This window comes from Hyperoodon ampullatus (assembly GCF_949752795.1).
Source record: "Hyperoodon ampullatus genome assembly, chromosome: 10".
Taxonomy (NCBI): Eukaryota; Metazoa; Chordata; class Mammalia; order Artiodactyla; family Ziphiidae; genus Hyperoodon; species Hyperoodon ampullatus.
Genome location: NC_136923.1, coordinates 39,901,109 through 39,916,810, shown reverse-complemented (window position 1 = coordinate 39,916,810; position 15,702 = coordinate 39,901,109). Strand labels below are relative to the sequence as shown.

Sequence of the window (15,702 nt, the reverse complement as noted above, 5' to 3'; positions counted from 1 at the left end):
AAAAGTCCCTTTCTCCCTTTTCATATGTGCCAGCGCTGAGGCAAGGAGTGTTCCTGTGAACCTGAGCACCTGCAGCATTCCTGCAGGTTACTGTTAGGGTGTCAGGGCTCCTCCAGGAAGCCCTCTCTGACCACTCCGACTGGGTCACCCGTCTATGCGACCCCGCATCAGGCAGTTGCTTCCTAAGACCTGACTCCTGCAGCCCTCCCCGGGAGGTTCAGACCGACCGCAGAGCAGACCTCCAAGGCGTTTCTTGGCCGCCTACACTGGCGAGTGTCAGTGCCGAATGCCTTGGGTCCGACGCCACCACAATGTGCGCAGTCATCGGATTCCGCGGCGCCCCAACCCGCCGCAGTATTGAATCATCTTTTGGCACTGCCTCCTCCTTGTTGCCATCCCACTCCTGGGAGCGAGAAAATGCAGACCATACAGTTCCGGGAAGAGGGAAGTGCGTCTCAACCGGGGAACGGAGGAAATACCAGTGGGGTTTCCTGTAACTGTGCTGCTCTTGTCTGCATCTACATTTGGGGGGCGGCTTCTGCCCTGGGGAGTGTGTATCTCCTCCTAACGATAACCCAGCTCGGGAAGAGAAACTTCAGTGTGGGCCGGGGTTCAAGGCGCGGAGATCTAGAGTGCAGCGCGGGCGCGGGATCCCCAGGAACCCCCTGCTGGTGACCACCGCGCGCGCTGGCTCGGCGGCGGTGGTTCTGGCTACGGCGCGGCGCGGCGCTGGCAACCCCGCGGCCCCTCCCCTGGGTGCGCGCGCAACCTGGGCTCCATGGCGGCGGCTGCGGCGGCGGCGGCAGCGGCTGCGGCGGTGGCGGCGGCAGGCCGGCGGCCTGAGGCTGTGAGTCCGCAGTGGGCGCCGCCCCAGCACGACCCGGCTGGGGCAGCGGCGGGGCTGGGTGACTGTGAGGACACACCGGTCCGGCCGCTGTGCAAGCCTCGCGGCATCTGCTCGCGCGCTTACTTCCTGGTGCTGATGGTGTTCGTGCACCTGTACCTGGGCAACGTGCTGGCGCTGCTGCTCTTCGTACACTACAGCAACGGCGACGACAGCAGCGACCCCGGGCCCCAGCGCCGGGCCCAGGGCCCCGGGCCCGCGCCAACCTTGGCTCCTCTCGCGCGGCTAGAGGGCATCAAGGTGAGGCCCCCGCCGCGGCGCGCTCCAGGCCCTGCACCGCCGAGCCCGGGACGGCCGGTAGTCAGCCCGGGGCTCCACGCTGCTCCCTGCGCCGTCCCGGCCTGCCGCGCGCACCCCCTCACTCGCCCGCCGCCGCCCACCGGGCCGGGGCGTCTTTTCCTTTCTCGCACGTAGGGGCCTGGCGCCCGAGCTGCCCGCTCTGCCGCTTTCCCTTAGGTGGGGTATGAGCGCAAGGTCCAGCTGGTCGCCGACAGGGATCACTTCATCCGAACCCTCAGCCTCAAGCCGCTGCTCTTCGGTAAGTTCGCTGGGCACCCCCAGGAAGGGTCAGGGGCTACGATTTGGTGGCTGCCTTGAGGCTCATTTGACCACGTGACTTCTGTTTTGAAAATGGCTGCTTCAAAGTAGCCCTTTCTTTTCCACCCAGAGGTTGCCCCAAGTGAGGTACCCGCCCCATCTCCAATATAGGGTGACAGGCTGACCTTTCCACACTCCCCTCTGTGACCCCTACTCTCTGCAGCTGATCCTTCCATCACGGGGCTGGGCAATGTGATCTAGAAGCTAGTGTCTAAACATTTCATTGAAACTGTCTTTGGAGGCTCCCTGCCATGGTTAATTCTGTCACATTCTAGAATGGGGGGAGGGTCGGACAGACTGATAACCAGGTCCTAGCCGATTTCAGGGCCTGTGAGGGGAAATTCCACTCCCAAAGTGGGTCTGATAAGCAGGCTGTCCAAATGTGGGTAAGCTGGTGCCCCCAAACCTGCCCCACAAGGGCACCAGCCTTTGCTACCAGCACTCTGGGATTCTTCTTAGGATGGAGTTTTGTGTTCAGCCATTACAGTAGGCAGAGCCTTCCAGGGTGACCTCATTTGGAACCAGCATCATAGCTCACATTTTCTGAGCTCTTGTTATGTGCTAGACTTATGTGATCGTTCCATTTAATTCTCACAACCCCTCTATGAGGTGGGTGTAGATCCCGCTGTCAGGCTAGTGGGTGAGAAAGTGAGGCACAGAGAGCCCCCGTTCCTTGGCCAGGCTCACACAGCTAGTTCAGGGTGAAGCTAGGATTAGAAAAAGGCAGCCTTTCTCTACGGCCTGCACTCTAAAGCCAACATGCTAGTTGTGAAGACCCTGAAGTCCTTCAAAGACTACCAGTACCAACAAGATGGGGGTCCCCAGACCCATGACCTTGCCCAGGATAGGTTTTCCCACCCCAGTCCTGGGTACCCAGCCTCAGTGACACACTTACCTGCAGACCTGAGGTGTTCCTGGCTGCTGGGGGATGGAAGGGGTAAGGGGCTTTCAGGAGGGGACTGGGAACCAAAGCAGAGCATTTGAGCGCATGCTGTTAACCCTAGGGCGGAGGTCCCTGGTTGGGGATTATGCCTAGACCTGTGAGAATGATTTCACATAGGTTAGGATGTCAGTCCTGTTGTGGGAAGGCACTAAAAGATTATTATTATTATTGCATAATGTTGAAGTCTGAGCAAAGCACTAGTTCAGGTGCTGGGAATATAGAATTGGACAAAATAGGAAAACAAAAAACACCTGAAGCTGACAGTCGAATGAGGTTACAGACAAATAAACACACATCGTGTGTCAGATGGTGATAAGTGATCACAGACAAGTAAGGCAGAATTTCAACTGGGGTTGAAACTGAGTAAGGTGGTCAGGGTGGGCCTCCCTGAGAAGGATATTTGAGCAAAGACCCGCAGGAGCTGTGGGATGAAGCCAGGTGGCTGTCAAGGAACAGGTGATCCAGGCAAGGGAACAGCTCTCCCCATTACTACTCCACTGTTGTGAGACAGACACATTGAGGTGGGTGTACTTTCTCTCATCAGCCTTTTTGGACCCGTATATACTTAATTCAGACATATGTTAGGTTAAGTGAGCCATGAGGCCTAACCCCTAACCCTAACCCCCTAACATGCAGCTTGTTGCGTCAAAGTCCTACAAAGCAGAGAATGAGAAACCCAGACCCGAAGTCACCAAGAGTACATTACGGGAAGCAGAAGAGATTTGACAAAAGGTAAACTGATTCCAGTTAAGCCATCAGATGGGTTTCTGTTTGTGCAGATAAATGACAAAGGGCATGATTAGGAGAACTGGGCAGTTGCAGCAAGACCTTCCTAATTGTTCTCATTTCCTCCAAAACTCTTACACTACCTTTGAGTCTGTTGGTGAAGGATGTCCCAGGTTTTACTCAGAAAGTCCTGGGGCTTGCTGCTTGGTGAAATGAGGTGAGACAAATGAGGAGGAGGTCAGTGACTATAAGAAGTCCAGTTGTGAGACAGGCTAACCACAGGGGAGAGGGTGTCCAAAGAGGGGCAGTTCCTGAATGTGGTGCTGGATGAATCCAAAGAAGGAAGCCTCACCCCAATAAGGAGCAGTGTCTCTGTTTTCTGTGCCTGCCTGTCCATCCATCTACTGTCGCCCTAAAGAGGCAGGCAGGGCCCAAGGAAAATGGGCCCGCTATGGGCTCTGCCACCTTGCCCTACTGTGACCCACCATCAGGGACCCAAGATGCCAGGGCTCACGGGGTAGGTGTTCAGGGTGTCAGCTGGGGCAAGGGGACTGTGTTTTACCCTAGGGTGCCTCCATCTCTGTGGAAGGGCGCCCCACCACTTCACAGGGAAATCCGCACGTAACCTTCAGCCTCTCCCTTTGGGGGAAATTTCCTGTTTCCCACCTTTGTTCCTAGAGACATTTGGTAAGTGCGACCTGGGTCCCAAAAGGGCCCCCCTGAGTTCCTGGCAGATACCTGCTTGACTGTGGTAGGCATTTCCCAAGGATTTGGACCGTTGTCCTGTTCAGTTCAGAAGGGAGGTGTTCCAGTTCTGACTCACTGTCGCCTCTCTAGGGACATTGCTTTCTCTCATGTGGCTCACTTCTCCCTCCACCTCACACTCATTCTGTATTTAAACAGCAGATCAGATCTCATCACTCCCTCCCTTAAAAGCCTCCATGATTTCCCATTCCACTTCTACGTCTCATTTGGTGCCCCAAGACCCTCTCATCTCTCAGACCTCATCTCCCACCACCCTTCCCTCACTCACCCCCTGTTGATTCTCAGACACCAAGCTCATTGCTGCCTTGGCGCCTTTTTTTTTTTTAATTAATTTATTTATTTTTGGCTGTGTTGGGTCTTCGTTGCTGCGTGTGGGCTTTCTCTAGTTGCGGTGAGCAGGGCCTACCCCTCGGGGTGCACGGGCTTCTCATTGCGGTGGCCTCTCGCTGTGGAGCACGGGCTCTAGACGCGCGGGCTTCAGTAGTTGCAGCACGTGGGCTCAGTCATTGTAGCTTGCAGGCTCTAGAGCGCAGGCTCAGTAGTTGTGGCACACGGGCCCAGTTGCTCCGCAGCATGTGGAGTCCTCCCAGACCAGGGTTCGAACCCGTGTCCCCTGCATGGGGACAGGCGGGCTCTTAACCATTGTGCCACCAGGGAAGTCCTGCCTTGGCGCCTTTGTATGCACAGTTCCCTCCACCAAAAGGCTCAGACTTGGCTCTCACCGAGGGTGCCTTCCCCCGCATCAGGGCTCTGCTCAAATCTCCCCTCCTCAGAGACCTCTCTCCACCTCAGACTGGTCTCAAGAGGTTTCCAGGCTCTCTGTTGTGTCTCTGCTTGGTTTTCTTTTCAGCGTTTAGCATCATTGGAAACTATCTTCTGTATTTATTTGGCAGTTGTGTCTTTGCCCCTAAAGGTTAGCTGCATGTGTGGGAGGCCTGATTTGATATGGCTGTGTGTCCAGCGGCCAGAGTCTACTGCTGACAATTATTGGCCAGCTGGAGGGGTTTACTAGATACTCTCAGCCAGTCCAGCACCTGTCTTTGTGTGCAGGGTGGCCTCCACCATCACCCTGGGCAGGTGCCTCCTGATTTGGCACCCTCTTCAAGAGCAGCAGGGGGCACTTCCAGTGGGCCAGCAAGAGTTTTAGTCCACTTTCTTAACTATTTAAGGTAAATGAGTAATTGATACCAGTACACAAAACAATGTATATTAAAACCATAACTGCTTTATTACAGGATTTCCAGACCTATTCTTTTTCAGCTTAAAAAAAACAATAAAGCAGTTACATAAGACCACTGTGCTCTCTTGACAAACACTGGAAGCGCAGAAGTAGAGAAAGAATTGTAGTATGCATATTAGTTCAGGTTTGTAAGCAGCTTAATGCAGTTTTCTGTATGAACCCCCTGCTGTTCCACAGGCCCGCTGCTTGGCAGAATTATGGACTCAGTAAAGGTCAGGAAGATATAATTGAGTCTGTCTGGGGCTTGACAAGCAGCATAGTGCCTGCGTGAGCATAGCCTGAGGCTTTGTGCCTGCCCTGAGGCTCAGCTTGGGGTGCTGGGGCTTGTGGGCAGGAGCAGGGCATCAGCCAGGCTGGCGTCCCAGGTCTGGGAAGTTCAGAAAGGTAGTCTTGCCTGCCCAGCACACAAGGCTAGCTGCCTTTTTCCAGGAGAAAGGACCACAGAAGTGGACTTCTGCCCTGCTTGTGCTGGTCCTGGGGGAGCCTTGGAGTTACTCTGGACTCTGGTCTGCAAATATCCATGGAGGGCAGCAGAAAGAGGGTTTTATGTGTGTCCAGGGGAGCACATGGTCTGCGTGGCCAGTGCAGAGGCTGTGGCTATAAAGTCCCAGGCTCTCCCCACCTGGGTTGACTCTATTCTGGGCACTGGTGACGATGCCACCTGCGCATGGCCAGCTGCACATTTCGGTGGCCCTGGCTCCAACCATAGGCCGTGGTTACCAGCAGACGGTGACCCTGCACCTCCCCACTCAGCATGTAGGTCCCAGCATACCTTCCACGCAGGAGCTTGTATCCAGCTGCAGCCAGCGTCACAGAGTAGGTGCCAGCTCCCCAGGGGGCAGTGGGCCCGCCTTCAGCACCTCTAGCTGTTAGTCCCGGTCGCAGTCTGAGGGTCCGGAGGATGACCCATTGCGCCAGGAGAGCCTAAGCTTCACTGCTGAATGGGATCAGAGGGCCGAGATGATGAGCCTGGCCCCTCTGAGTATCCCCATCCTCCCCTCCACCTGGTAAACCAAACCCTCTTGTCTGATGTTCTGCTCTTGGAATCAGGGTCCTAGAGAAGGCCTGTCCTCCTGGGATGTTGTTTTTATTAGCAATTATTAAAGGAACTTATTTTTTAGTTCTGTTCAGGCATAATGTTTGGGTGTCCCCTCTTTCTTTTGTCTTAGCACCAAGCCAGGAGTTGTAATGAACCCACTCGTAAGGGGGTGTAAGGGGTGCTGGGCACCAGGCCTGACCAAAATCGCCAGCGCAGAGCGTGTCCAGGACCTCCTTGGACGAGCTGGTGTCCTGCAACTCACAGTCCCTGCAGCTGGCACGGGGCACTGGTGGGAGGAGCCGAGTGAGGCTTCCCCTGGGCCCCGGGTGGAGGAGAGGAGCCATCAGCAGGGGTTTCTCCCACTTTTCCCTTGTTCTTTACCCTTTTTGAGATGGATGGCTGCTGTGGGTTGTTCCTCTTCTTTCCCACCAGAGAGACCCAGTTACCTGATCCCCAAGAGTTGTGATTTGAAAGGGTGGGGTGCAGCCTGTGGGGCTGAGAAAGGGTTAGATCAGCCTAGAAGCTGTGCAGAGACTCACGTGGGCGGCTCGGGCGGGAGCCGTTGGAGATGGCAGCCACGCAGAGGCCGTGGCCGGCGGGGAAGCATCCGCAGTGCAGGATGGCTGGCCAGGGGTAGCCGTAGCAGGCCGTGTGGGGGCGCAGCTGGCCTGCACGGCCTCGCACAGGCTGCGGCACGGGTAGGTGACCCTGCAGGGCAGGGAAAGTGTCAGGGGCAGCGGGTGCTCAGGACCAGGGTTCCTGGATTCCAGGCTGGGGCCTCTGGGTGCTCCTAGCGCGAGGCCTGGCCAGAAACTCCACGGTTGCTGGGCAATGACACCCTGGTCACCTAGCAACAGCCCTGCAGCTGGGCTTCTTGCTCCTTTGCTTGCTGAAATCTTAGCCCTCAGCCCTGGGTCTCCCAGCCCTTCTGTCTTGTATCCCCAGCCCCACCCCTGCCCTGGCCCAGGCTGCTTTCCACCTTTGCAGTGCACCTCCCCCTACAGCTCCGGTGGATGCCTAGTGCCTGGGAGAGGGCTGTGGGAGGGGCCCTGCACTCTGGGCCTTCACTCTTGGGCCCTCCCCCAAGAGGGAGGGAGAAAACAGGGCCCTCCCTCTTGTCCTGAAAGCCCTGCAGGACACTGCAGTTTCTAGCCAGGACTGGGGTTGGCCAAGAGCAAAGGGGCCCGATCCTCAGTTTCTGAAAGAGCCCATTCTTGCTGCTACAGGCATGGTCACCCTGAGGCTCTAGGAAGGGCCCTGGCTCTGCAAAGAAGAAACTGAGGGAGCTGTTGTTCACGGGGTAGGTTAGGCTGGGGAAGAGGAATCAGCCTTGCAATCTCTGGGCTCTGAGAGAAAAAGCCACCAGATGAGCCGTGGCTCCATCTCTGGCCAGGATCCTTTGGGCAGACAGAATTGCCACACCTCACTGGAGAGGGGTTCTCAGCCCCTAGCCTAGAGCAGGCTGCTCACTTGCCCTACCTTGACATTTAAGAGCCCTTGTTGATTTGTGGATCCAGACCAAGGGTGTGCACCATTGATAGTCCCCTGCCTATGTCTCCTGTGTCCCATGGGCATCTGTGCTCTCTGCCAGCAATACCCTGACAAAACAATCCTTCATCCTCCTGTCACTGATAGGTACACAGCAATGATTAGTGAAGAGCTTCCAGAACAGGCCCCTGGCTGAGGAGAGGCCCCCACCCTTACCTGGGAGCCCCTGCCCTACCTGTCGAGGCACACCGGGGCAAAGAGGGAACAGAGGAAGAGGCGCCCATCAGGGTGGCATTCCCTGGCCAGCAGGGGCAACCAGCTGACTGACTGCTGAATGGCCTGGGCTGTTGTGTCATGGTCCAGCAAGTTGGGTAGCCGCATCTCTGTGTAGCCAATGTCGTGGCACAGCGCCATGGCTTGCGGAATGGGCATGCACCGCGTGGGGCCCCAGGGAGCCCCTGCCCCGCCGTCACCCGACAGCACCACCAGTGCCACCAGCAGCCACAGCCCTTGATCCATCACCTGCTTTCTCTGCCTTGGTCTCAGTGGACTGAGGTTGGGGGCTTTATAGGGCTATACCCACACCCCAGGAGCCAATGATTGCCCAGCTCCCATGTGCTCAGACCCACCTGGTTAGGCCCCAGTGTGCTGGCCTGGGCTGTTTGCATTTGATTAGCACATGGCAGGGGGCTGTAGAGAGGGTGGCATCTCCTTTGGGCCTGTGAATGACTGGCACCTAATAAACTGAAGAAACCTGGGCCTGTGTTTTCTTTTTCTGGTTTACTTTTCTTGTTTGTTTATCTTTTTAAATGATCAGGAGGTGACTGGTGATTAGCAATTGGGTCTAACCCATTGTCCAGCAGCGCTGCCTCCCCAGTGGATGGCTCACACCCTTTCTGGGTTCGACAGGTTGAGGGGATCAGGCAGGCTGGAGGTGGGGGTGGGGTGGGGTGGCTTTTGTCCTGTCCTCAGTGTCGTCACATCTGGGTCACCTACCTGTGGAAGCTGAATCTGGCTGTGAGCCTGGGTTCTGGAGTACAACAGCCTGTGTGGCCCTGGCCAAGTTGCTGATGTCTCTGTGCTTGGGGGCTCCTCAGGGAGAGGAAGGGTGAATTAATGGGGCCTGGTTTTCTAGGATGAGTATACGGATTATGGAGTTGATGACATGCTTAGGACAGGACACAGAGTCTGTGCTCCCTAAGTGCGATCTGCTGTGATTACTATTAAAAACTGCTCCAATCCTGGCTCCGAGTGGCCATTTTCCTTCCTCTTAGCAATGACTGGAACTTCATGCTGAGAGAATAACCCAGAAAAGTGGCAGACCACTCTGCAGGAGTTCTGAGGGGTCACAGTGGCGGCATGGCCCTTCCTCCAGTCAGTTCCTGTGTGGGCCTCTTGTGCCCCGTCAAAGGAAGTCCTCTCTCCCAGGAACAAGAGAATGAAGCAAGGCCCAGGCTCCAGCCCTGGAAGTGCCTGGAGTCACTGGGATGTGGGCTCGCCAGGTGTGAGCTTCGCGTTCCAGCTCCACTGAGCTGCTTGTGGAGCTGGTGTGGGGTCATCCAGCCACTGGAGCTAAGCCCCAGGCCTGACTGGCTTTTACTTGGGCTTAGAGGCATGGAGTGGGCATTCAGTGTGCATTTGTTCCCAAAGCAAAGGACACTGGGGCATCTTCTCAGAGCATCTGCTAAAAACCTGAGTGACCCCCACTGATCTCCCAGTGCTGGGCAACTCAGTAGTGGACGGATGACCAGCACCCACTTGTGCAGGGGAATGGAGGGCAAGGCCTAGAATGCTGGATGTATTCACTTTGTTTTTATTTGAACAATGCTGAAAAGCAATAATGAAAGCAAAAACCTGCCAACATCCCCCCGCCCTTTTAAAATATATACCCAGTAAGGAGTGGAGGTCAACCCTCCACTCCTCAGGTCCGCCCCCTGGCCTTTGGTCCCACTCCAGGGTGGGTGAGCCCATCCCCAGCTTTGCTCTGGCTCACCTCCCAGGACTCCCCTGGAAATTGTGTGCGCTCAGCGTCATAAAGAGAGGCCCCATGTTCCAAACGCTGGCTAACCTTTGCAGGACAATTTGACCTTGGGGTCACAGTCTAGAGCAGATGTGAAGTCCTCCTGACTTGGTGACCAGCAGGGTACAGGGACTACCCCAAGAACCCTGCAGAGAGGAAGGTATTTATTTGGTGCATCAGCGTCCTGGTCCGGTCCTTGGCCTTACCCCCCGCCCCTCTTCTGGCAGAAATCCCTGGCTTCTTGAGTGATGAGGAGTGTCGGCTCATCATCCACCTGGCACAGATGAAGGGGTTACAACGCAGCCAGATCCTGCCCACCGAAGAGTATGAGGAAGCAATGGGCACAATGCAAATCAGCCAGCTGGACCTCTTCCAGCTGCTGGACCAAAACCATGATGGTCGCCTGCAGCTCCATGAGGTTGGGATCCTGGGGCCTGGAGTAGGCACCAGGGTGGGAATGCCCAAAATTGTTTCTGGTGTCCAGGTCACTTGTACTGCTCAGCCCTGGCCCCAAGAGTCAGATGCCACCTCAGATCAACTTGGGCATGCCCAGGGTAGAGAGCCCCTTGCTGCCCTGGGAACCCCAGAGGATGGCAGGAGAATCTACCTGGAGGTGATGGCATTTATTGCCACAGTTCCCAGGTGGCGTGCTGTCTGTGGTCTGGATTCCTTGCTGCCGTTGCTGGGAGCCCCACAGAATTCATGGTGGATGGAGTGGCAGCTCAGAGGAAGCCAGAAGTCTGCATCTCTCTGCATGCCCCTCACACCCAGGCTTCTGAGAGAGGTCTTGGTGGGGTGCAGGGTCCCTTGCCTATATAGAGTGCCTCACTGAGCCCGACCTTCCTAAGGGGCCTGGTGGTCATTCACTGGCCAGGCCTCCCCGTGGTGCCTCTTCCCTTTTCGCACCCAGGCCCTGGCCTCCCCCACCTCACCTGGGGTATCTGGGTGGGACACAGGCCTGTCCTTTGCTCTGCCTCCAGTAGGCTGACAGTGCTCCCCATGGAAGCCACAGTCCCACCAGGGCTGAGAATGGTCATGGCCCACAGGTCTTCTGACTGTCTTTCTGGCCTCCTCCCCAGATGCCTCTAGACCTCCCTGCCTAGCCTCACTTCAGCTCAGGGAGCTTGGGCTCTGTCCTTTGTCCTCATCCATGCCCTATCACCTGAACCCTCAGCCCTACAGAAGGAACTAGGCAGCTGTCTGTGCTCTGGTGACTCTCCATCACTGGGGCCACCCCACTGAGGCACCATCTTGTGCTTTAGGTCCTGGCCCAGACTCGCCTGGGAAATGGACGGTGGATGACTCCAGAGAACATTCAGGAGATGTACTCTGCGATCAAGGCTGACCCTGATGGTGATGGTGAGCTCATACCTTGCCACAGTTCTGTCGCTGTGAGCCTCCTGCCCCCCAAGCCAGGCAGCCTCTATGCCCAGCTTCTAGAGTAGCCAGAGATGAGGAGGTGAGGATCCAGCCTTGCCCTTACCCCTGGGAAGTAGGCAGGAGCTAGACTCTCCCATTCCCTTTGGTGACAGTCTAGAGGGCAGTTCTTGGAGGTTCTTTTGACCTCACCAGGCAGAATCTGGGGTACAGGAGGTATGGTTGCTGGCTGGCAGAGGGCAGAGTGGTACAGCGGGAGCAAAGGAGCAGTGAGGTCAGCTTCACATCTGCCTCTCTCCAGCCAGGCACACGGTCTTGCCCCAGCAGTCGGCCTCTCTGGTCTAACCAAGGTCCCCCTTGCCTTCCTCTTGCCCATGTGGAGTCATACTAACTGCTTGGGGTCATGTGGGCAGGAGTGCTGTCCTGTAAGCACCCTCGCCTTTGGTAATAACCCCCAGGAAGTTTCTGAGGTGTAGTCATTACCCTCATGCCCAAGTTCTGGACCAGTTGAGGAAATAGGATTTGGAAGAATGGCTTTGTGGCTGGTGAGCCCACAGTGAAGAATCTGACTGGGACCTGTGGCTGGAGGGGCATCATGCTGCTACTGCCCCTATGTGCAGAGCTCGTGACAGACTCACAGCCCTCGAGTGCCCCCACCCTCAGAGAAATCTGGGCCAAAGCATGGAAGTGTGTCAGTTGGGTCAGCCAGGATAACATGTAGCAAAGACACCAGCTGTTCTTCCAGAACCGTAAGAGGATACAGCCCAGCTTTGTGGGTTGAGCAGGAACAGGGGAGAGTGTTCTCATTTGGGAGAGTGGCCTGGCTTTCTCTGCTGAGGTAGACTGGTTTACCCAGTGGACAGGACTGGCCAGGTGTATTCCACTCAGGATGAGACCCGAGGTCACAAGGGAACTCCTGGGGACTGATCCCAGCTTACACCCTACAGTGTGGAAGGCCCTGGACAAAACCCAACACTGAATGCTCTCTTTCTTCACTCTCTACAGGACCAGAGGTGGCCATCATGCTCTACAGAGCCAGGCTGGAGGGCCAAGGGAAGTCCTTGGCCTAGGGTCCTGGCCATATGGCTTAAGCTTACTTTGGAGACCCTGCTCTCTGGCCAGTCTAATAGGGGTTGGGCTTCATCCTTTTGGGGGCCAAATCAGGGCTTAAACTGAGGAAATGAGCTTCTCTGGGTCTTCCCGTAGGGCCTAATGTGACAGAAGCCAATTTCATCTGACCCGAGTCCAGGTTGAGGGACAGGTGCACATGGCCCCCCAGTGCCTGAGGCCAGGGGTAGGTAGGAAGGTGCAGGCTCCCCACTATGCCCTCCCCACATGGGCTTGGTGGGCATTAATGGTGGGTGCCCTGTGCAGGAGTGCTGAGCCGGCAGGAGTTCTCCAACATGGACCTTCGCGACTTTCACAAGTATATGAGAAGCCACAAGGCAGAGTCCAGCCAGCTGGTGCGGAACAGCCACCACACGTGGCTCTACCAGGGCGAAGGTGCCCACCACGTTATGCGCGCCATCCGCCAGAGGTGAGCATCTGAGGCTGTCCTCCCTGGTGCAGGGCCCCCATAGAAGTCCTTGGCTGAGACTGAGAAAACGGAATTGATTAGCCAATTCAGGATTAAGTTCCAGTTGTTAGACCAGGATTGGGACTCATTAGGAGACAGACAATTAACAAAAGCAAATTAGCCCTGATTGTGGGAAACAGTAGACATTTGGGATTAGAAACAGTGAATGTTTGTTTTCTGCTAATTAGAGAAGTGATCTCTTATCTCTGTCCACAGGACCCCCTGTCCCTGAGCAGTCAGGGGTTTTAGATAAACAGCCTCCTTCCTGGATGGAGTGTCTCCCCCTCCCCCAACTTAATGTCTCTGGCATCCAGGGAGAAGGGCTCGTCATGCGTAACCCCTTCCTGCTCTTACAGGGCCAGTCTGGGGTGGCTTAAGGAGCTTCCAGGGGAAATAGGGGCAGAGCTTGTGGCAGGCCCAGGGTCCACCTTGCCAGCTCCCTCAGGGTGCCACCTGGCATTGGGCTGCCCAGCTGAATGCCTGCTGCCCACCAGGGTACTGCGCCTCACCCGCCTGTCACCTGAGATCGTGGAGCTCAGCGAGCCGCTGCAGGTCGTGCGGTATGGCGAGGGAGGCCACTACCATGCCCATGTGGACAGCGGGCCTGTGTACCCAGAGACCATCTGCTCCCATACCAAGCTGGTAGCCAATGAGTCTGTACCCTTCGAGACATCCTGCCGGCAAGTACCTCCCACCTGAGGGCTGCCTTCAACTCCCAGACCAGGCACCCCGATGACACAAGCACAGCCCTGCCCTGTGGGCTTGCCCCTTGGTATGCGGCCAGGAGAGTGCTGGGCCATCCTGGTCGAGGATACCCCCATCTCTCCCCTCAGGTTGTTTACCAAGTGGCCCGAAAGGGGTGGTCATCTTGTCTCAGTGGCCAGACTGAGGTACCCACAGACACTGAAACCCGCCCCCAGAATTCTCAGGCAAGGGGCAAGTTTGGACCCCTGATTCTTTCCGCTCCCTCCCTGGTTGTTGATCCTGCTGGCACTGCTGGGGACCTCAGCTTCTCCCTCTGAAGCTATGCCCCCCTCCCCTGCCAAGGCATGGTGGCAGGTCTCTCCTCTTCATGTGGCTGCTCTGGCTCAGCCCCTTCCAGTCACAACCAGCCCTCTGCATGATCTTGCTGCTTCTGCTAGCCTATCTTTCCCAGCTGGCCCTTGCTCAGGGCCATGTAATTTAGCTAAGTGCACCTGTGATCTTGGCCATAAAAAAAACATTGTGACTGACAGAAAGAGACTGGGTTTGTGGGAAGAAGAATGGGCTAGGGACATCTTGGTACTGACCTGCCCTGTTGTCACTGATCCCAGCCTGCCCCTCTGGCCCTTGGGGACCTGGGCAGCTTATCCTGCCCACAGGTAAGCCCCTGGGAAGCATCCACAGCTGGGAACCTGCTCAACAGTCCCCCTGCCTTACAGCTACATGACAGTGCTGTTTTATTTGAACAACGTCACCGGTGGGGGCGAGACTGTCTTTCCTGTAGCAGACAACAGAACCTATGACGAAATGGTAAGGGCCAACCGGGCTGTTACTCTGGTGGGATGGCAGGGCCTTGGGCAAACAGTACATACCCCTCCAGACCTGGGATGAGGCCTAAACAGTCCCCTGGGGACATCTGACTGGTTTCCCTCTGGCCACCTTTGACTGCCTGTCCTTAGGCTCCTGGCCATATAGTCAGGGCAGCTTGAAAACCCCACCACTCTGCTGCCCACAGAGTCTGATTCAGGATGATGTTGACCTCCGTGACACTCGGAGGCACTGTGACAAGGGGAACCTGCGTGTCAAGCCCCGCCAGGGCACAGCAGTCTTCTGGTACAACTACCTGCCTGATGGGCAAGGTGAGGACCTGTGGCCAGGCCAGGGCTGCCTTGAAGGACGCTTCCCTTTACCCAGCCCTGACTGCCATCCTGGTGAGCTGTTTCTGGCTGCCCTTCAAATGGTTTTTTTGCCCCTAGTGCCTCCCAAAGACCATCCTCAGTGACTTCAGCAGCCTGTACCTGCGCAGCCTCCTGGGCTCTCTGGAACCCTGTCATTCCTTGATGCCCCAGCCTTCCAGCTGACTGGGGCGGGGGACACGTGCACCTTAGTAGCCCAGACTGGGAAGGGCTGTGGACAGGCCTAGCAGCAAGAAAGCTGATTTCACAGAGCCAGTGGTGTTGATAAGGCATTCGCTGAAGAAAGATGCTGAGCCCCCAAGGAGGCCTTGTGGCCAGATGTTTGCCACGGAAGGCGTGCACAGCTGGGCCTACCCTTGCCATGCACTTGGGCAATATGAGGCCAAGCTCAGGTCAGCCCACGAGCTCAGCTCAGTCCTGCCTAGATTCCCTCTGGTTCCCTCCCTTGCTCACACCATCCTCCTCTCCTAGGTTGGGTGGGCGACGTGGACGACTACTCGCTGCACGGGGGCTGCCTGGTCACGCGCGGCACTAAGTGGATCGCCAACAACTGGATCAACGTGGACCCCAGCCGGGCGCGGCAGGCGCTGTTCCAGCAGGAGATGGCGCGCCTGGCCCGCGAAGGTGGCGCCGACTCGCAGCCGGAGTGGGCCCTGGACCGGGCCTACCGCGACACTCGCGTGGAACTCTGAGGGGAGTGTCCGTCGCGGTCCCCAGCCGCAGGTCGCCTGCTGCCCGAGGTTGGGGGCCCTACCCTTGTCCAGCTGCAGGCCAAAGGCCTGGCCGATGTCTTGCCCCATCCCCACCTCCAGCCGCGATTAGGGCACAGTTCCTATATCCATGTTATTTATTGTGTACAGCCCCGTGCTTCCCCAACAAATAAAACTACGCGGCTTGGAGCTGCAAGGCCGAGAACCTCGGAATAGGCTGTAGGCATAATGGGCGGGGCGGGGCGCCGCGGCCGGGGGCATGCTGCGACGTCACGTGAGGGGGAGGGCGATTCGGCCCCGCCAATCCCAGCCGGACGGCGTGGGGCGGAGGGCGGTAGTCATTGGGCCTCGGCGGCAGGCGCCCCTGCCTCTGCTACCTGTTGCTACGGGCGCTGTAGAGCTGCAGCGAGGCGCGCGGG

General features: G+C 56.9%; 1 protein-coding gene across 1 annotated transcript; it reads left to right on the top strand.

Moving 5' to 3' along the window:
• Window positions 1-778: 778 nt before the first annotated feature.
• On the top strand, window positions 779-15,488 carry P4HTM (prolyl 4-hydroxylase, transmembrane; the record flags this gene model as incomplete). The annotated part of the gene is made up of 9 exons (XM_079713532.1): window positions 779-1,144; window positions 1,361-1,442; window positions 9,950-10,140; window positions 10,985-11,081; window positions 12,474-12,636; window positions 13,170-13,355; window positions 14,097-14,187; window positions 14,393-14,516; window positions 15,045-15,488. 9 exons carry the CDS (start codon window positions 779-781, stop codon window positions 15,263-15,265), a joined length of 1,521 nt encoding a protein of 506 aa, XP_079569658.1. The 3' UTR covers window positions 15,266-15,488.
• Window positions 15,489-15,702: the final 214 nt, after the last annotated feature.